The sequence below is a fragment of the Durio zibethinus genome, chromosome 9 (genome assembly GCF_047325235.1).
Source record: "Durio zibethinus cultivar Kanyao isolate XHJ-2024 chromosome 9, ASM4732523v1, whole genome shotgun sequence".
Taxonomy (NCBI): Eukaryota; Viridiplantae; Streptophyta; class Magnoliopsida; order Malvales; family Malvaceae; genus Durio; species Durio zibethinus.
In genome coordinates this window covers 2,634,271-2,654,444 of record NC_143170.1, presented here as the reverse complement: position 1 = coordinate 2,654,444, position 20,174 = coordinate 2,634,271, and the positions used below count along the sequence as shown (strand labels likewise).

The following is a 20,174-nucleotide window of genomic DNA, read 5'->3' as shown; positions in this document are numbered from 1 at the left end:
TTAAAACTTTTATCATAAATTATAAAAAAAATCGATGTATTACCAATCAAATTAGGTATACGAACATAAGAGTGTCAATAAGTTAAAAATTGATGAATTTTATTATATTCGTGATATGTTTATTTAATTAATAAATTTTAAAATATTATTTATGATTATTTGTTAAATTTAACAAATGAATACAAATTAAATATGTTAATAAATTATTTATCGAATATTTTATTTATATATTTATTAAATATAAATATAAATGAATATAAATGAATTTTTTTATATTTGTAATATATTCATTTAATTAATAAATCTAAAACTATTATTAATGATTACGTAAATCGAATTGGATAACAAGCCTCCAAATTCATTCCCTGCATTTGAAGCTGCTGTTAAGTTGAAAACTGCAGTTTCTTCCTTTGGGGTTGTTAGGTCCAGGCTAGCATATGCTAATCATCATGCTTTTAGCTATGTGCCAAAAGTTGTTTGGGAGCAGGGAAGAGAAAGGATCGTTGAATCTGTAAGAAAATAAGGGTGTGATTAAGTTGGTTGAAACATATTTTTGTACAGTTCGTGGGAGAAGATTTTACACTAATGAGAAACTTGTTAATCATTTTAAGCAAATTCTTGAGCGTGAACATCAGAAGAGCCTGAATCAAATGGAGTCTGCTAGAGGAAGTAGGAGGGTTAAATTGGTAGCCAAGTATTCAATGAAAATGGAGAAGTATAAGAATGCAGCTAGGGATGTTTTGACACCGAAAGTTGGGTATGGTTTAGCTGATGAGTTGAAAAAAGGCAGGGTTATGGGTTGGGACTGTCTCAAATGGGCCACAAACCGCGGATGTTGCATTGAGGGATCACATTGTGGATGTAATGCATAAGAGATAAGCTGAATGTTTGGTGTTCGTGTCCGATGATTCGAATTTTGTGGATGTTTTGAAGGAGGCGAAGCTAAGGTGTTTGAAGACTGTTGCTGTGGGAGATACCAATGACGGGACTTTGGAAAGAGTTGCAGATTCTGCGTTTTCTTGGACGGAAATATTGATGGGAAAGGCTAGGAAGGAGGCAGTTTCTGTTGTGGGGAAGTGGAAGGACCATGATATCTTGAAGAGATTGGAGTGGACGTATAATCCAGAGGTGGAGAGGAAGTTATATGGTTCTGAATTCTGATGATATGTTTGATGATGAGAGTGAGGATAAGGACCTTGATAGCACTGATGATGGAAATAATACTGATTGTATGCGTAAGGAAGATTCTGGTGCATGGTGGGAGCTGGACTCTGATTCTGATGCCAATTCTTCCCAGTCGTAACAATAATATAGATGTTGTCATCGACTTTCTAACTCACAAAGTTCGCTCTCACCTATCCTCTCCTGGATTCAATTTTTGTCAAAAGTAACAGAGCTGAAGCACCGGATTTAGTCATTGGCTTTGATTTGATATTATCTGCACTCTTATTCTGGAGCTATTTTCATTCCTTCAGATGTAGTTCAGATGATTCCTTTCTGTCATCTGCCTTGTATAGCTTGTAACTTGGTGAACATCTTAAAACTCGGATCTCTCCTGCAATCTGACCTTTATATAGTATTTATTCCTCTGATCTTATTTGACAATGAATCATGCCTGGAATCTTCAATAAGTTTATTCTGCCCTAGGGGCGCCTACTCTTCAGTTCTTGCCTTTGCCCTAGACAAGAGAAAGATGCCATACTGACTGCTGCAATCTGATGCCAAACTGCTTAAGGAAATGAATCTTGGAGTAAAACAAATAGATACTTGACTAAGCGTGGCATCATCTGTATTTTTTGTGGTTTAAAGTACATCAAATGCAAAAAATTATCTTGTTTTCTTCATATGTAATAAGGATGAAACGTGAAGAAACAGTAGTAGATAATATATCAGCAATAGTTACTAAATCCTCTTACCAATAGACAATATCATCTAAAAGCACATTGCAGCAGAAGCTAATTTATTGAAATAACTGCGAGATTGAGTAAAAGATGGCACAGCAATCAGAACATTTTCTTGATCTATCAGTCATGAACTTTACAATGCTTGAACTGCTAAAAAGAAACTTCCAAGAAGAAAAGGAAGCAATGTGGAAGAATAACTACGACGCTGCTAGTTTCCCATCACCACAAAATGGGTATAATGAATATTACAGTTGAAGAAAACAAACAAGGGTTCTAATTATATAACTTAGGTGGGTTAAGACAGGAGAGGGAGTTTTGGATTGAGAACTGAGGTGTGCTTTTAACACCTTTTCATCATGGTTTCTTGAGTAGTGACCGTTTTCCCTTTAATATAGTCAAGTCAAATTATGACACCAGTTGATGGAAGATCATACCTTCATAATTTTCGATTGTTGCAGCCGAAAAATGTTTTAGATCGTCAGCTCATATATAAAGTTGGTTACTGTATTCAAGCAAACAAGTAGACTTGTTCAAATGCTATCAATGTCAAAACACGGATTGGCTCATTCGAAATTCAAATGAATCCTAAATTTATAAAAGAAAAATGGGTAAGTGCAATTGCCATCTGATTGAGACTTGAAAGTTACATTTCATTGGACCAAATGAACTACTTGTATCCATTTCCATCTGATAAGTCCAACCTTGTTCTGCTCACTCCCAAAGCTGGTTTGAGCATAGAAGCAGCTAAATTGATCAACTGCTCCCTCAATATCATGCATTATTGTACAAAATCTAGTCTGAAAATTGTACTGTGAATTTGCCCTTTAAATGAAGCACATCAGAGGTGCTTTATGATGGAAATGAAAGGAAATAAATCTGGTTTCCAAGTTATATCTCAATATTCACGAACCAAAATTATGTAGTCCATCCGGCTGCTTCGAGCCTCCTACACCAACAAACAAAGGCACCCAATTGAACAGGCCTAAACTCCTCCTTCTTGGCAATAAGACCCAACTTTTGTTTTTTCGGCTAATATAAGAGTATAAGACACAACTTTTGTAAGATGCATTAAATCAGCCCACCCAAGTGCGTCAACGTGGGAGTGTCCACGTGAATTCCACTTGGGATCCACAACAACATGATTCCCGTGTGAACAAGGATGAGCCCCACTTAGAATCTTTAGTATCTTGATTTTCTAAAATAATCAGATTCTGACAATTTATTTCGGGGATTAAGCAATAATCACCAATATTAATTATTATTTACTAGTAGTAATGGTAATCAAGTGGCAATAACTTTACAATAATTTTTAATAGATGTCGGAAGTTGCATATTCTACATCTGGACTTAATTTTACAAAAGCTGAATTACACACGAAAATTTATATATTTATATAATATTTATATAAAAATTATATTTTATAATTTATATCAATATAAAAATATAATTTTTTTAATTTATTAAATTTATATATAATTATTATTAAAATTTAAAATTATGATATTTTAATTTTTTATATTTTATTAATATTATATCATCGTATCATATTTTAATTTATTAGATTTAATTATTTCGAAGAGTTGCAACTATCTTCCTCATTCATGGATTGGTTTAAAACTGGTGGAATGAAATTAAGTTCTCATCAGCTCCTATCTATCTACTAAAAATACCCTGACGTTCTATGGTTGATTAAAGTGTTTGTATTATGTAGATTAAAAGGTGTTGTTTAAGGAAAATTTATTAGAAGTAAGATGAGAATCAAGTAATAATCATCTGTCATGTATGTTTATTGGTCTTTACTATCTTTAATGTGCTCTTAAATTTTTTATACAAAAATTTATAATTTGAAATTAAAACACACAAATTTAAAAATTTAAATCAAATATACGTTGAATTGAATATCATTTCTTAGTTAAAAATAATTATATAAATCAAATAAATTAAAACTCGTATTATATCTAAATCTGGCAAATAAACGATTTTGTTTCCTAATAATCAATGAAGCAAGACAAGAATCTAAAAATCTTCCTTGATCTAGTAATTTGGTAAGCATTTTCAATTGGGTGAAAATCTAAACCTAATTTGTTAATAGATGTTAATGTAAGCAATTAAGATTTAGGCTCTAATATAAAATATTCAGGTTTGAATTTTACGATCCTTTATTGATAAATGATTTGTAAATTAAAAAAATTAATAATTTTTTTAAGTCGACCGTTTATCTTAATTTTAGAGAGGAGTTACTCTCCTGCTCTTAATTTTTTTTTTGGATAAAAAAAATCTAAACCTAATTTGAGCTGTCAATTAGGAAAAACTTAATTTGATTATCTAAACCTAATTTTAGGAAAAAAATCGTATTACTTATAAACACTGGCAAATGATTTCCCAATTAATGGGAGAAAACTTTCTCTGATTATATTGTATCTGATAAAATTTCAGAAGTCACTCACATTTGTGAAACAGGAAATAGATATTTTATAAGCACAAAAAAAGAAAAAAAAAAAAGAAAGGAAATTCAAAACTCCTGTAACGTAAAGCCAGGTTTGCATCACATAAGCATTTATTTGTTTCCATATATATATAATTTGTAGCCTTCCCAACAGCCTTATCAACTGTCTTTCTCTTCACTTTCACTCGCAAAAAACAGTCATGGAATCAAAGCAATTCTTTCGCTTCCTCTTTTTCTTCATCGCCATAGCTTTCCTTCTCCTCTTCACCTGGATTCACCTTCCTTATGCGCCACCACCTGACGTCACCACCCTCCTCGACTGCGCCACTAACTCCCCCTGGTGCAACTCCAAGAATCGGTTTCAGTCCAAACAACCTACACTCACCAAAACGCCACGTGCCACCTCCTCTAACCGTCGACGCCACGAGTCAGCCGTCCCTCGCCACCCACTCGACCCTCTCACCATCCAAGAATTCAACAAGGTCCGCACCATCCTTTCTTCCCACGCGCTCTTCAAGTCCTCCAAAAACTACGCGCTCCATTCCGTCGTCTTAGAAGAACCCGACAAAGACCTCGTGCTTAAATGGGAAAAAGGCCAATCGCTCTTCCCCAGAATAGCCTCTGTCATCGCACGTGCCAACGGCGAGTCACTCGTGCTGACCGTCAACTTGGAAACCAACGAAGTCAACGTTCTCAAAACGGCTCCTCCGACCGGTTACCCGATGATGACGATAGAGGACATGACATCCGCTACTTGGGCTCCACTTTCGAACGCCAAGTTCAACAGTACGATCATCGAACGAGGCGTAAATCTCGATGACGTGGCGTGCCTGCCGATTTCGTTGGGATGGTTCGGTGCAAACGAGGAGAACAGGAGGTTAATTAAGGTACAGTGCTACTCCATGAAAGACACTGTAAACTTTTACATGAGGCCAATCGAAGGGTTAACTGTTTTACTCGATATGGACACAAAAGAAGTGATCGAGATATCGGATACGGGTCGGGCCATCCCGATACCAAAAGCCTCGAACACGGATTATCGTTACTCCGAGCAGAAGCTTCAGGAGGAACTCAACTTGATAAACCCTATATCAATTGAACAGCCAAAGGGCCCAAGTTTTGTTATTGAAGACGAACATTTGGTGAAATGGGCAAACTGGGAATTCCATTTGAAACCCGACCCAAGAGCAGGTGTGGTAATTTCTAGGGCTAAGGTCCGGGACCCGGATAGTGGGGTGCTGAGGAATGTGATGTACAAAGGTTTTACGTCTGAATTGTTTGTGCCTTACATGGACCCCACTGATGGATGGTATTTTAAGACATACATGGATGCGGGTGAATACGGGTTCGGGTTGCAAGCTATGCCACTTGAACCGCTTAATGATTGTCCAAGAAATGCATACTATATGGATGGTGTGTTTGCCGCCGGTGATGGTGTACCCTATGTCCGATCAAACATGATCTGCGTGTTTGAGAGCTACACCGGTGATATAGGGTGGCGGCATTCGGAGAGTCCAATTACGGGTATGGAGGTAAGAATATTTGAGTTCGAGTACTTATCAGTTCATAAAAACTATGTGCCTCTATAATTTAATGGTACTACTCCATCTATACAAATAGTACTTTTTATCTTTATCTTATGATTGTTTAGTGAGGTACTTGTTGAATTTTCCTTTTGTGCATATGAAAGAGAATACAAATCCTTTATTGCCATCTATCAATCAAGCAATATTAGCCGTGTTGAACCTGTTAGCATGCTGGTAGTGTTGCAATTTATTGAGTAGAAGTCGTTGTCATGATCAGCTTCACCTTTTCGTTTTGTGTCGTGTTATTGGCAGATTAAGGAAGTGAGGCCAAAGGTGACGTTAGTGGTTAGAATGGCTGCATCAGTTGCTAACTATGATTATATTGTGGATTGGGAGTTCCAAACAGACGGGCTAATCAGGATTAAGGTTAGTGCTCTTAATTTTTCTCGAAAGTCTTGTTTTTCAAGGAAGTGCATTAGGTAATTAGTCAATGCATTAGGTAATTAATCAATCATTTGTCTTCTTTGTCTGCACCTTTTGAGGAAGAAAAATCAAGGATGTAGTCACGGATATTTTCAGTCAAATGTGGATTCGATGTTTGACGAAGATATCTCATGAAATTTGTCGTTTATTTCGACTTTCCTTGCGAGCCATTTCGGCTGTTCTAATTTCAAAATTACTCACCACAGGTTGGACTTAGCGGGATTTTGATGGTGAAAGGTACCACCTATGAGAACATGAACCAAGTGGGAGGGCAAGAAAATCTCTTTGGCACCCTTTTGTCTGAAAATGTTGTTGGCGTTATCCATGATCATTACATTGCATTCTATTTGGATATGGACATCGATGGCTCTGATAATTCCTTTGTTAAAGTAAATATCAAAAGGCAAGATACCTCTCCAGGAGAATCACCAAGAAAAAGCTATCTGAAAGCGGTTAGAAATGTGGCTAAAACAGAGAAAGATGCTCAAGTTCAGCTTAAACTCTATGACCCATCGGAGTTCCACGTGATCAATCCAACTAAGAAGACAAGGGTTGGAAACCCGGTTGGATACAAGGTAGTTCCCGGTGGCACTGCCGCCAGCTTGCTAGATCATGAAGATCCACCACAGAAAAGAGGTGCATTCACAAATAACCAAATATGGGTCACTCCATATAACAAAAGCGAGCAATGGGCTGGTGGATTATTTGTTTACCAGAGCCAGGGTGAAGACACTCTTGCCGTTTGGTCTGACAGGTGAGACCGTGGATTTCGATTAAGAGTCGTTTTCCAAGTTCAAATTGATTTTACCATAGCTGGTATTCATTTCCATTAATTTCCGTGTGTTTTATTTTGCAGGGATCGATCAATTGAGAACAAAGACATTGTGCTGTGGTATACTTTAGGCTTCCATCACATACCATGCCAGGAGGATTTTCCTATCATGCCAACTGTGTCGTCTAGCTTTGATTTGAAGCCAGTTAACTTCTTTGAGAGCAACCCAATTCTCAGGATTCCACCTAATGTTGAAAAGGATTTACCTGTTTGCAAGCCTGCTGCTTCAGCATGAAGCTCTAGTTCGACGTTTATCTTGGGTAGGTAGAATTTCCAATAAATGATGTAGCAGAATATAAACTTGTTCTTTCTAAATGGTATCCAAAAAGAAGAAAATGGAAAAAACAAGATCGAGTCTTAGGACCTACAGAGGAAATCCAAGTTTCTGAACGGCCAGAGGTCTAAGCCGTAATCATCCAAGGGCTGTTTCTATTTACCAAGCAAGATTAATTAGATGTCACATTCTCTTAATCATTTTCCATAAACATCACTTAATTGCTGTATTGGATTTTAACAATGGCCACGTTATTCTGAAGGCTCCAATAATCTACGAAAGTTGGGAATTGTCACCATAATTTTTCATGATTGGGTTATTCATTTGGTTGGATAGCTTTTTGGACTAGTTACATAAATAAAGAAATAACAAAGTGAGATGGCTGCTTAAGTAATCCATATATGGCTATACCTCAAGATAATTGGAGAGCTTCAGCAATGTGAGAGCATGACAACGTCAGAAAAGTATGGAAATTGGAACGACTAGCTACTCAATGCTTATCGAGTCATTTAGTAAGTGACCTGATGTCAGAAACCATTAAGAAACCACAAGAAATTCGCAAATTCTTGCTAACCAATTGCTATCAAATTGAAATGGTTGAAATGGTTAAAGAAGCAATCATAAAAAGCCAAAATCCCAGTTGGTAACAAGCGCTCGATTGTTTCCTGTTTTGGAAGGCAAGCCCGTGGGGTATAAAAGTTTATATGCATTGCAAAAGAGGATAAATGATAGTACTTCATGGTGCAAAAACAGGGGATGAAAAGGATTTTTCCTGTTTTGAAGAAATTTTTACTTGTCCATGGCTGTAGAATTTGGATGATCTTAATCTAGAATCATAGAAGTTAAAACAATCAATAAAAAAGCACAACTGTTGAAAGCAAATAATTTATGGAAATCAAAACTACCGACAGAGTTGAGTGGATAATTATCATATATATTGCAGACAATATATTAAACTGCTGCAGGAAAGACATTTACAGCAGACCATTTCATAAGATTAGCACCTAATAACTGCTCTACGTTAGGTAGAGCTCCAATGGAGATAAACTATCAGCTGGATCAAACACATGTTACAAATAATTGAAATCCTTAGTCTAACTACAGATACAAGTTTATATTTCATAGAACTGATGTCTAAATCTGCTAAAGAGGCAATCTAGTATAAAAGAAATAAAATATTAGTATTTCATGTAGTCCTTTTTTCTCTTTTCTTTGTTATCCTTATCTCTCTAATCACCACTTTCCTTTTACTTCTAATAAGTAAAGTAAATATTAAAGCAAATAAGGTCATCATCAACAACTAAAACACCATCCCGACTGAAAACCAATCATTTTCACTATCTTTATCATTGGAATCATCGTTCTTTCTTTCTCCATTATTGATAAAATAAATAATTAAAACAATTTAGGAGAAAACAAAGCAAAATCCAGATAGGCATATAATCAAAATTTTCAATCTTTTTAAGTTTATCCACTATTTTTAAAATCCTAAAATAAAATCCAAATAACCAAAACCTTATAAAAACTCAAATAACTAAAACTTTAAAACAATTAACACTATACCCGCCCAAATAACCTTGTATCACCAAAAAAAAAAAAAAATCTTACTTTTTACCTTAAAAAGCCGCAATCAAAACAAAAAATAATAAATTATCAACGTCCTCCAAAAGAAGCAAAATATAGTAGAAAAAAATTAAAAAAAATGGGACAAGGTTTCTGGTTTGGCTTGTTTTAAAAGATTTTGAGACTCAAAAATTAGAAAAAAAGGAAGTCTAAGGGTAAAGGAGAAACAAACTAACGTGTGGTTTGGTTTGGAGCGACGAAGTGTATTTTTTGGGTTTGAAATTATGGGATTAAATCCTAGATCTAAGCTTTTTAAGATTTTTTTTTATTTTTTGAAAAACTAATTAGGGAAGTGAAAAAGAGAAGGAAAAAAGGAATCTAGGAAGGTAAATTTTGGGGCATTTTTGGTTACGACAAAAGGCGGTAGGCATGGTGAATGTGGATCGAAAACTAGATTTTTTGAGTTTTTGGATGATTGTGATTGTATTTTATGGAGAGAAAATAAAAAGAAGAAGAGAGAAGATAATAAGCAAAAAGTGAAAAGATAAAAAACAATTGGCTTTTATATGCAATCAACTAATATAGCACTTAACAATAGCATATCTAATCAACATTCTGGTAAAGATTAAAGGTTGAGTGATTAAAAAAAACACTTATTAAAACATTAATTATTAAATTAAAAAATTTAATAATTTGATAATTATTTAAAAAAGATCTATATAATTAGGTGACTATTCGTGTATTTTATCCTACTTGCTTTCAAATTTTTTGCATATGATCTCATTTCTAATGACATTATCCACTTGCAACAGATTAAGAAAATTACACTCGTTACTGGTTATTCATAGGTGAAAAAAAGAGTGACTATGACAAATGAGACCGGTATTAGTCCTTTTCGAATACGGCTGATTGGGTCGTATTTGCTTCATTTGTGGAACACATCGTAAAAGCCTTTTACATGGTTTCGAAAAAAAAGAGCTAGCACTAGCAGGCAGCTTCACCCAGTTTCGATGTTACTCTTTGGGTTGGTTTGGCCACCAAACCCCTTCGGATGTAGTAGGCTGTTCGTCCTCTTATAACAAATGATTATGTGTACCAATCGCATGTTTGAATTCCAACTTACTTTTAGGTGCTTATGGACTGATTATTTATCAAGTTAATGGGTTTATATCTATTTCTTATAAGTTAAGACGGCATGCAGTAGCCATTAATTGTTTGGGTAAAATATATGAATAGTCAATTAATTATATAGATTTTTTAAAAATAATTATCAAATTATTAATTTTTTAATTTAATTACTAATATTTTAGTAAGTGTCATTTTTTTTATTATTAAGCTGTTAATTTTTAATAGAATATTAGTTGTACATGTCACATATAATGTCAATTATCACGTGACATGTTCATGTCATAAAAAATATCACATAATTAAAACTTACATGTTATTAATAATAAAAATTAAATAAAATATGAAATATATATATATTTTTTTCGTTTGATAATAAAATTTTTATTTTCTTTCTCTTTCTTTCATTATCCCTATCTCTATACTCATTGCTTTTCCTTTACTTTTAACAAGTAAACTAAAGATTGAGGCAAGTAAAATCATCATTAACAGTTAAAACATACGTACTAACTGAAAACCAATCATTGCCACCATCTTTACCGTTGGAAGCACCATTCTTTCCTTCTGTATTATTGATAAAATAAACAATTGAAGCAATTTATGAGAAAACAAAACGGACAAAATTTTCAATCTTTCTAAAGTTATCTATTATTTTTAAAATCTAAAATAAAATCTAAATAACCAAAATTTTATAAAAATTAAGATAACCAAAACTTTAAAACAACTACCATTAGTCTCACCCAAATAACCATTTATCACCACAGAAAAATCTTATTTTTTACCTTAAAAAACTACAATCAGAACAAAAAAAAAAAAACAAAATATCAGTATTCTCCAAAGGAAGCAAAACAGAGTACTAAAAAACTGAAAAACAATGACAAAGTTGCTGGTTTAGCTTGTTTTAGAGGGCTTTGGGAGTCGAAAATTAGGAAAAAAGAAGTCAAAGATAGAGGAGAAACAAACTAAGGTGGGGTTTGGTTTGGAACGAGGAAGGTGTATTTTTTGGGTTTGAAATCATGGGACTAAATCTTAGATCTAAGCTTTTCAATAATTTTTTTTTTGAAAAATTAATTAGAGAAGTGAAAAAAGAAAGAAAAAAGAAATCAGGGAAAATAAATTTTGGAGCATTTTTGACGCTGACGAAAGGTTGTCATCACGGTGAATGTGGACCGAAAACTTGGTTTCTTGAGATTTTTTTATGATTGTGACCGTATTTTAGAAAGAGAAAATAAAGAGAAGGAAAAGAGAATGGGGAAGAGAGAAGAGAATAAGCAAAAAGTGAAAAAAAAAAAAAAAAACTTTTATATGCAGCTAGCTAATGTAGTATTTAACCATTGATATGACACGTCTAATAAATATTATGGTAAAGATTAAAAGTTGAGTGATAAAAAAGAAATACTATTCAATGTTAGTGATTAAATTAAAAAAATTTAATAATTTAATGATCATTTTAAAAAAATTTATATAATTAGGTGACTATTCATATATTTTAACCTAATTGCTTTCAAATTTTTTGCTTATGGTCTCATTTCTAATGATGTTATCCACTTGCAACAGATTAAGAAAATTACATTTAGTACTACTTTTTCATTGGTAAAATTGAGTGGCTATGACAAATGAGACAGAAATACTAAAACATGAAGGAAATGTTTCCAGGGATTAAGAGGATATATTGTCAAAGACTAAAACTATATATTCCTGCCCCTGAATAATCATAGAAGAATTTGGCCATGTTAATCTACATATTCTAGCCACCGCAACTATAATATTGTTGATCAGGCAGCGTATCCATAAATATTTGACCATGTACATATTCAAACACCATGTAAACAATAAACAATCAGTAATTGGATATTTAGTATCCATTTTTACTTTCATAAATATTTGACCATGCACATATCCCCCCAAAAAATGTTTAAGGACTACCTCTGCATTCCAGGGGCAAATTATCCAACCATGAATCATCCAACATAGGGGCAGAAGATTCCAATTCAGTGGGCCATTCTGAACAAACATCTATTTCATCAAAGATGATGGGTTCACATTTCCCATTCCTGCTTTGACAAATGGCCTGTAGCCAAAGATTGCAATGCACAAAAACCAAATCATTGAATTTCTCCAGCTCCACTTTGTTGCGTTTCTTTGTATGTATGCTCTCAAAGGTGCTCCGGTTCCATCTGCACCAATGAGAACTACAAGGTTGGCTCAATATCCTTATTGCCACTCTTTGTAGTGTGGGAATCTCATAACCGTAGCTTGCCCACCAATCACCTGCAAATACCACATACCAACTTAAGTGTAACTGATGCAATTTTCAGCAAGCCGGAAAACATAAACCCCAATAAACCCTCCCAAGATATGAAAGGTGGGCATGAAACTGCCATTCTGACTCTCCCTAGAATGCAAAGAAATCCAAAATGAATGAGCGCCACCAAACCCAAATACGTATCCATAATCTAAAGCAGACTCAAATGAACTAGTTCAAAATCTTAGTCAAAGCAATCTTGTCCTTGTAATTTCAGTCTTTTCACTCTGGCCAAATAGATTATCATCAACCAGAAAAAGCACTAGCAGAGCACAGTGATTTAGCATACAGAATAATAGAGAAATATACTGGTTAGTGAAGTACATCCCTATTTTAGATATAGAGAACTTAAAAGCTATGGTCCCTCTTCCACCAGTGTAATATTGAACATAATATGAAAATGACTTTAGTGACAAAGGCAACTTTTCATACCTGGAGCATTCAGGGTCCGCCCCATGATAGCAAAATCAGTCCCTAGAGCACCTTGTGCATTTATGTACACGGGATGTTCCTTTGTGATTTCTATTTTATCTTTATCTGTTGTAGCCAACTTAAGCATTGCTTCTTGAAACCCATTCCTCATCCTTAAATCAATCTTAAAGTTTGGGTTATAGAAAATTGAAGGATTCAGGAATGCTGCTGCAGAATGTAATGGTGAGTGAAGTTGCATATTCCATCTCCGATCAATTATATCCCAGATTGGCATGTATTTTTCTTCAATACCCTTATAATATGCCCGGATTGCAACTTTTGCCCTCTCAATTCCTTCATATATATAACCCATAGCCGGCATGTCACCATCAACAATCCGTAGGATCTTAACAAGTGGTTCAGACATACTAACGGCTTCATGTGCAGACTTCCAAAATCTTTCTAAATACAATAATGACTTAATAGCCTGAGCATCAGAACGTCTACTATAAATGGATGATGACCACTCTGAATGAGAGAACATGTGCTTCAAATTGTCTTCTTGAATCACAATGGACCTCAAGGTAAGATAATTAGCTACAAATCTTGTAATCCTGGGCCTCATTAATTCCCTTCCGCCAGTGAACTTCCTCATCATATTTAAAATCCATGCATGACTGTATATGTATTGCACAATGCTCTTTGCCTCCTCCAACACAGCGCCCACCCACTCTTGTTTACTAATGTCTTCCAACATCTTATCAATACAAAAAGAAGCACAAGGAGACCATAACAATGAACTGTACTTGGCCATGAGAAGCCTTCCTGCATAAACATAACTGGCTGCACTATCTGTTATCACCTGTATTACATTTTCCAAACCAACCTCCAAGACAACAGATTCAAGCAATTCAAATAAGTAGCTAGCATCATCCTCATGACCTGAGACATCAACTGACTTCAAAAAGTGTGTCCCTTTTGGACAAGTGACTGAAAATATAACAAACGATTTTGTCCTACCAACAGACCAGCTATCACACAAGACAGTGCAACCAGTTTCTTTCCACTCACCTCTATATTTCTTATAGCAATCATGTAAATCACCCTTCACTTTTTCTAAGAGGGTAGATCTCAACTTTTCATAACTTGGGGCTTTGTAACCAACATTGCACTCTGATATAGCATCCACCATTTCCTGATAATACATGGATTTAGCAGCGCTAAACGGAATAGAATTATGGAAGAAAAACACAGCAATTTTTTTGTCAGCATCATCCTGCTTTTGCTTTTGAGCATCATCAACTGCCACCTGATCACTAGGTGACGGATGCGGAAACAACAAAGATGGACGGGTGCTGCCATGCTGCCCACTAGATCCATGGTTAGGATGGAGACCACCACTAGCAGAGGAACTATTCTGTTGGCCATTTGCTACTGCCTTATCCACCTTTGGTTTCTTGGGAGTTCTTTGTCTCTTGGGAGTGTTTAATATACTTTGTATATGATCTCGGACATCATCAGGGACTTCAGCACAAGGGATTATATCCTTGTTTTTTATTTGAGCTAGATGAAACTTCATCCTGTAAACCCCTCCACTGAATTCCCGGTGACAATAATTGCACCTTACCTTCTGTCTTGTTGCATCCACAAGAACACAATGCTCCCAGCAGGCATCTCTTCCACGAACCATAATCTTTAAAACAAATCAATTACAAAGAATTTTCCCTTTTACCATCAAAAGCACACAAAAGCTCAAAATGAATACATGGAATGTAATTCCTTAGTAACAGAAAAAGGTACAAAGGTTAAAGCACAGCAAGAGAAGAAACTTGGATTGACCCTCATTTGTAAATCATTGAGTTCTCATTGACCGGGTAGACTGAAACAAAAAGACAAGGTACTTGATCAATTACACTACCAAACCTACTTTGAAAATTGAATTTAATGTTAATGAGCAACCAATATGAATAAAGATAAAAGAAAATCCCTCAAGTTGTATAGGCACTGATCATCTAGAAACCTGTTTTGCTATTCAACAATGACCCAAATCAAGAGATTAACATATCAAAGCATTTTCAGTTGACAAGAAAAAGGCTGCAAGATTTATTACAATACCTGTGCTCCATTAACAAAATAGACCAAAAGATTGGCAAAGTTCTACATCTTTGAACAGAACCCTTTATTATATGACAAACTTATTCATTATTTCAACATTTCCCTACTATGCTTGTGAACAGAAGCATCAGTGATTAAGCAGCATGATAAAATACTGGTAACAATCTAATATACATATAAAAATTCTTATGCATCTTAGCATAACCTAATTTACTTCCATAGAATCTTAAAAATTTACAAACTAATCAGAGCCAGCAATGTAACTGATCATATATATTTTTCAAGAAAAGTAATCAGTCCATAGTGATGCAATCAACTCAGCTAATCACATTATGAACCATTACAACAATGTGCCTTCTTAATCATATTCCATTGCTTCTCCATAACCAGCATGCACTCATGAAATGAAATTGGACACAAGTTTGCAATTTTCTTTGAAATGTTAAAATAGGCATCTGAATCCTTCTCTTTTGCTTAATTTTGTTTCCTTTTTTATGGTAATTCCCAACATGTAGCTTTCAAGATAATAATATTTACAGTTGATTTTCCCCTAATCATGCAAGTAACAGTTTGCTGCCATTAAATTATCACCCATTTTCATTCTAACAAATAATTTTTCTAAAAAAGAAAGCTAAATATTTCTAAAAAAGAAAACTAAGTGACTAAATTTAAATACTCGATAAAATAAATAAGCTGAAATGAAAAATCAACAACTCCAAAAAAAAAAAGAAAGAAATGATGTGAGAGAAAAGTTACCTGGATTTCGAAGGGATCTGAGGAAATTTGGAGTGGAAAAAGTAAAAAAATTAGGATTGGTAGGAATCCGGTGAAGCTTGGACCGGCGATTTGAAGGGATAAGGATGGAGGGAACAAGGAAATGAAGCAAGCTAGCGAGGAGTAGGCGTGGAAAACTGGAAATCGTCGACGCTTTCTCACGTGATCCCCACGTGACTCTCCTCTTAGTTATGACCTGTCCCTTAGCTTTTAGCTAGTGCTTAGTGTACCATGGCAATTTTGTTTCATTCTTTCTTCTAATTTTCCATTCACCATTTTAATATCTAGATTAAGCATGTATAACAATTGAACTTTTTTTAATAAAAAATAAATAGTTAAAATTTAATTCAATTGATTTATATAATTAATTTTAAAAATGATATCGAATAAATTTAAAAATTAAATTTCTAATTTTACCATCTTTTTTCTCATATTACGATTTTTTTTATATATAAAAAAAAAACTTAAGAGAGAAAATAATTTGCTTTTTGGAAGGGCTAAGAATATTTTTAAAGAGACCTAGCTTATTTAAGGATACTTATAAATCAAGATCTATTTATGTGCTACATGGAGAAAAGGTCTAAATGTTTGTAATTATTAAACCATAAGATTTACAGAAACATAATGAACAACGCAATTAATGTTTGCAAAGGACAAGGCATTAATGAAAACAATTTTGTGTGTTCAAGCACCATAGTTCAAATGGTGAAGATCATGTCACTTTGAATATGTGTATTAACAAAGCGTTTATAGAGAAGCAGAGGATTGTAACAAAATCAGAAGACAAAAGGCCAAAATTCAAGTTTCACACAAACTGCCTAACTGGCAAGTGGTTCGCACTCTTTCTACGACTTGAAAAATTGTCCCTATCAAAGTCTACTAATCAGCTGATTTTGCTAGCTGCCTAACTCTGCGAGCACAGTCTGCAAAATTTTGAGCCAGAGGAGCACATTTAGTTAGGTCATTAGCATTCTCCTTGTAGCATGCCATCCAAGCATTATTCTCAACCAAACAAGGCATAGGTTTTGGGTCTGGAATCTTGAACTCCTTATCATGGAGATCCTTAGCTTTTTGTGTTACTTCCTGCACCATGTTCTCCTCCTGCTTCCGCAACTTTTCTACAACATTCTCACTCTCTTTAATAACAGATCGAATTGCATCTAACTCTGCACTTGCTGAGTAAGGAGGTTGGTTTACAGGCAGAAATAAGGGAGGCAGCACCGGCCATCCTGTGCCTGTGATCCCTTTCTGTCTTTCAGAATCATGAGATATTTGCTTCTGATCGACCTTAGTTTTTGGTTGTTGAGGCTCTCGTGGCACCCTGTTTTTGGTTTTCTTTGTTCTTTTCTTCAGCTTCTCATCATCTTCAGCAAGTCGGTTGACAAGGTTGGTGCTAATCTGGATTGAAAAATCGCCCATGTTGCAACCAACCCAAGACGAAATATCTGTAATATAAACAAAAAAACATGGAGTGGGAGTGGATTAGAAACATAGCACACGTGTTCTCATGTTGCTACACTGCTATACTTTCCACAAGCAAGTTCTTCCATCAGGACACTAGCTTAAACATCAGGCAAAACAAACAACTACTAAGTGCCTAATATAGCACAAAGAACACACATATAACTCAGCAAAAGATCAGAGAATATAGAAAGGGCAACATAAAAACTAAAACAAGCATCCAGGGTAATTGACTGAAAAAAGTTCATCAATCCTATAAAAAACCCCCGCAAAAACCAATCTTAAACACAGATGCTCGCAAACTAGAAGTCACAGCTTAGATACTAAAGAAGGGTTAACGCTGGAAATCTATTATAGTGACAGTATGGAGATTAGAGAGGCCATTGATAAGCGCCTTGTACAATTTTGAGACCAGGCAATGCAATATCCCTATGCTACTCCAATTCATCAACTGTTACAACTAATCAAACCCATAAATCACAAACAGATCACTTTCAGACTCAACAAAAACAACGAAACCTAAACCCGTTAATGAATTTATCATTCAAACTGGCAAAACAAAACCCATTTCAAAACCGATTCATTGAACCAATATACTCTATGATCCACTCAAAATTCCAAACGAAAAGCGTGTAAAAATAAAGGGTAGTAAATACAATAAGGAATCGTTAATTATTTTGAAACTAAGCCATTAATTCTTGCCTGGAACTCAATCTGCGCCCCAAAACCCAACAAAGGAAGGGGGTTCAGCAGTGTAGGATGGAAACAAAAACGGTGCTGTTTTGTTCCGAAAAGTGTGGGTTGTTGCCGGAGATGTGAAAGAAAAGAGATTGAAATCAAGGTTCTTGGTAAACCTTAAAGCGAAAGGTTTTTTCATCTTGGTTGGAGTGGGCTTTTCTTTTTCCCTCATTGAAACCGCCCATTTGCTACCAATGGGTCCACATAAGCCTGAAATTGAGCTTTTATTCTGTCGAAGTGGAGGCCCAATATATTAAAACTCCATCCTTAACCTTTAATCCAATTAAAGCCCAATTTACGAAATATACCTTCAAAATTTGTGGGGACTAGGGAAATAATTGCCTCCTAACGGAATTTCATCAAGCCAATCCACCATATCCGATCTTAGGTAAACCTTTTCTAACCTTTTATTTTTCTTCCAAAAGATAAAAGAAAAAATGTTGTAAATGTTGAAATTTAAATTTTAAATCTATCAAAGATTACTTTTTAATAAAATTGTAAAAACCAATTAATTTAAATTTTAAATTTTTTATTAAAAGTCACCCTAAAACCGACGTCTTTAAAGTTTTATATCTTTGACCTTTTAATTTTTTAATCTAACTCATATAGCACATTTGGAGAATCTGAAAGGCATTCTTATTTCTAAGAAAAAGCATCTGAAATCTCATCATCTAAGAACCAATTTAATGAATTTATGCAGCATAGCTTGGGGATCTAGAAGGGCATTAATTAATCTTTTATATATCCAAATTTTCATTACCGAAAACCTTACTTTTGTGAGTTAAATTGACATTAAGCATTGAGAATGAGAATAATCCATTTGAGTAGGTGACCTCAGGGCTCACGCTTGCAATGCTTCTATTCAACCAGGGGATCAAGACCTATAAGAAAGTCAGTCATTACAAGCTCAACAATTTTCTTTTGACATGGTCTCAAATTGAAACATATGTCTTGATGCCGAGTTTGACAACATTCTACTACTAACTGCTTTATTGAGATGCGCCCATATTCTTCTCAGCATGCCCCATCGGCACACAGAAACAAAAGTTCTGCATAATTAGACCAAATCAAAGCCGTGGTGCACAAGAGCTTTTGCCTATGGATGGCATATGCTTATCATTGGAGACATAATGCGACACACATTTCCTGACAAGTCTTAAAAATTGGACACTCTCTCTTCCTAGTGTTCAAACAAAAACTTGAAAGCTGCAGCATCTAACACAAATAGTGTAATGTTTAAAGAACATGACTCAATTTGAATTCAAAATTAACCACAAAATGCCCAAATGATTGCACATTCCACTTTGGGGTCACAGCTTTTTATCTTTAAGGTCAGGTCACCACGAGTAATGAGGTTTTAGAATCTTGGTGTATGGTCTCCCCATTCTTCCTCACCTTTTTGCAGACTTGTCCATTTTTCCTTTTGAATTCCTTCAGATCTTGTTAATTCTTTCCATGGACCGTTTCTCCTTTTTCAATGGAAATACAAGTGATTTCATGTGGTTTCTGTTAAGTAATTCCTTACCGCATCATACAAGCAATTTTATAGTGTATCATCGGTATTACTAATGTCACTTTTGCTTGGAATCCGAAGTTTAATTAGTTAGATAATATAATATTTAGTAAGTTCAGATTTAAATCTCAATACTTATAATCTTTTTTTTATCATTAATATTGAAACATCATCCTTGATGGATAATGTTAATGAAACATCAGATATATGAATTAATTGCAAATGCACTCAGCTAGCTTCTGTTCCTTGATGGATAATTTTAATGAAACATTATCCTTAACTTGCGTCCTAAGAAATGTCATGATTACAGAGCCTTTATATCATGATTGATTATGTGATTAACTCGATAGCAAATGCTTGCAAATCACACTCATAAATTTTTTATTATCTCACATAATATTGAAATATATATTATTTTAATTGTTTCTTGAGGATTTAATTATACTATAGATCAGTTCATCAGCAACTTCATTATCAACCTTTTAGTCTTGATGAATACTTCTGTTGAATTTAAGATCTATCTCAAGTCACAAATTAGTCAATATTCTCAATTGATTAGATTAACTTGTTGCTGGTCACTGCAAATCTTTTACATCAAGCTTATGGTAGCATGACATCTTGTGGACTTTGTTAATTCAATTATTTGTCATTGGTTTATAGAAATAAAGTTAAAATGTTTTATTTATAATTTATTGTTTTCCAAA

At 34.5% G+C, this 20,174-nt stretch overlaps 3 protein-coding genes and 1 pseudogene across 5 annotated transcripts; 2 read left to right on the top strand and 2 right to left on the bottom strand.

Moving 5' to 3' along the window:
• The first annotated feature begins 331 nt into the window (after nucleotides 1-331).
• On the top strand, nucleotides 332-1,756 carry LOC111302359 (uncharacterized; annotated as a pseudogene).
• Nucleotides 1,757-4,508: 2,752 nt separating this feature from the next.
• On the top strand, nucleotides 4,509-7,773 carry LOC111305690 (amine oxidase [copper-containing] gamma 2-like). Its single transcript, XM_022903422.2, has 4 exons — nucleotides 4,509-5,882; nucleotides 6,189-6,302; nucleotides 6,566-7,113; nucleotides 7,216-7,773. The coding sequence occupies exons 1-4, from the start codon at nucleotides 4,551-4,553 to the stop codon at nucleotides 7,424-7,426; spliced, it is 2,205 nt and encodes a 734-aa protein (XP_022759157.2). The 5' UTR covers nucleotides 4,509-4,550; the 3' UTR covers nucleotides 7,427-7,773.
• A 4,052-nt stretch (nucleotides 7,774-11,825) lies between these two features.
• LOC111305674 (uncharacterized) lies at nucleotides 11,826-16,008 on the bottom strand. Of its 3 annotated transcripts, none has more exons than XM_022903404.2 (3): nucleotides 15,741-16,008; nucleotides 12,891-14,748; nucleotides 11,826-12,424 (listed from the first exon to the last, which is right to left on the bottom strand). In XM_022903404.2, the coding sequence occupies exons 2-3, from the start codon at nucleotides 14,557-14,559 to the stop codon at nucleotides 12,069-12,071; spliced, it is 2,025 nt and encodes a 674-aa protein (XP_022759139.2). In that variant the 5' UTR covers nucleotides 14,560-14,748; nucleotides 15,741-16,008; the 3' UTR covers nucleotides 11,826-12,068. The 3 variants fall into 3 exon arrangements, with proteins under 3 accessions (XP_022759139.2, XP_089621567.1, XP_022759145.2); XM_089765441.1 differs by having other exon boundaries at nucleotides 12,891-14,594; nucleotides 15,741-15,989; XM_022903410.2 differs by having other exon boundaries at nucleotides 12,891-14,562; nucleotides 15,741-15,988.
• A 411-nt stretch (nucleotides 16,009-16,419) lies between these two features.
• On the bottom strand, nucleotides 16,420-18,076 carry LOC111315395 (uncharacterized). The gene is made up of 2 exons (XM_022917083.2): nucleotides 17,922-18,076; nucleotides 16,420-17,203 (listed from the first exon to the last, which is right to left on the bottom strand). The coding sequence occupies exon 2, from the start codon at nucleotides 17,175-17,177 to the stop codon at nucleotides 16,638-16,640; it is 540 nt and encodes a 179-aa protein (XP_022772818.2). The 5' UTR covers nucleotides 17,178-17,203; nucleotides 17,922-18,076; the 3' UTR covers nucleotides 16,420-16,637.
• Between the last annotated feature and the right edge of the window lie 2,098 nt (nucleotides 18,077-20,174).

Excerpts from the sequence above, each read along its gene's own strand:
- LOC111305690 (XM_022903422.2), top strand. The coding sequence starts at position 4,551 with ATGGAATCAAAGCAATTCTTTCGCTTCCTCTTTTTCTTCATCGCCATA. Across the intron at positions 6,303-6,565 it reads ACGGGCTAATCAGGATTAAG|GTTGGACTTAGCGGGATTTT; the intron begins GTTAGTGCTCTT and ends TACTCACCACAG. Across the intron at positions 7,114-7,215 it reads CTTGCCGTTTGGTCTGACAG|GGATCGATCAATTGAGAACA; the intron begins GTGAGACCGTGG and ends TTTATTTTGCAG.
- LOC111305674 (XM_022903404.2), bottom strand. The coding sequence starts at position 14,559 with ATGGTTCGTGGAAGAGATGCCTGCTGGGAGCATTGTGTTCTTGTGGAT. Across the intron at positions 12,425-12,890 it reads GCGGACCCTGAATGCTCCAG|GTGATTGGTGGGCAAGCTAC; the intron begins GTATGAAAAGTT and ends TGGTATTTGCAG.
- LOC111315395 (XM_022917083.2), bottom strand. The coding sequence starts at position 17,177 with ATGGGCGATTTTTCAATCCAGATTAGCACCAACCTTGTCAACCGACTT.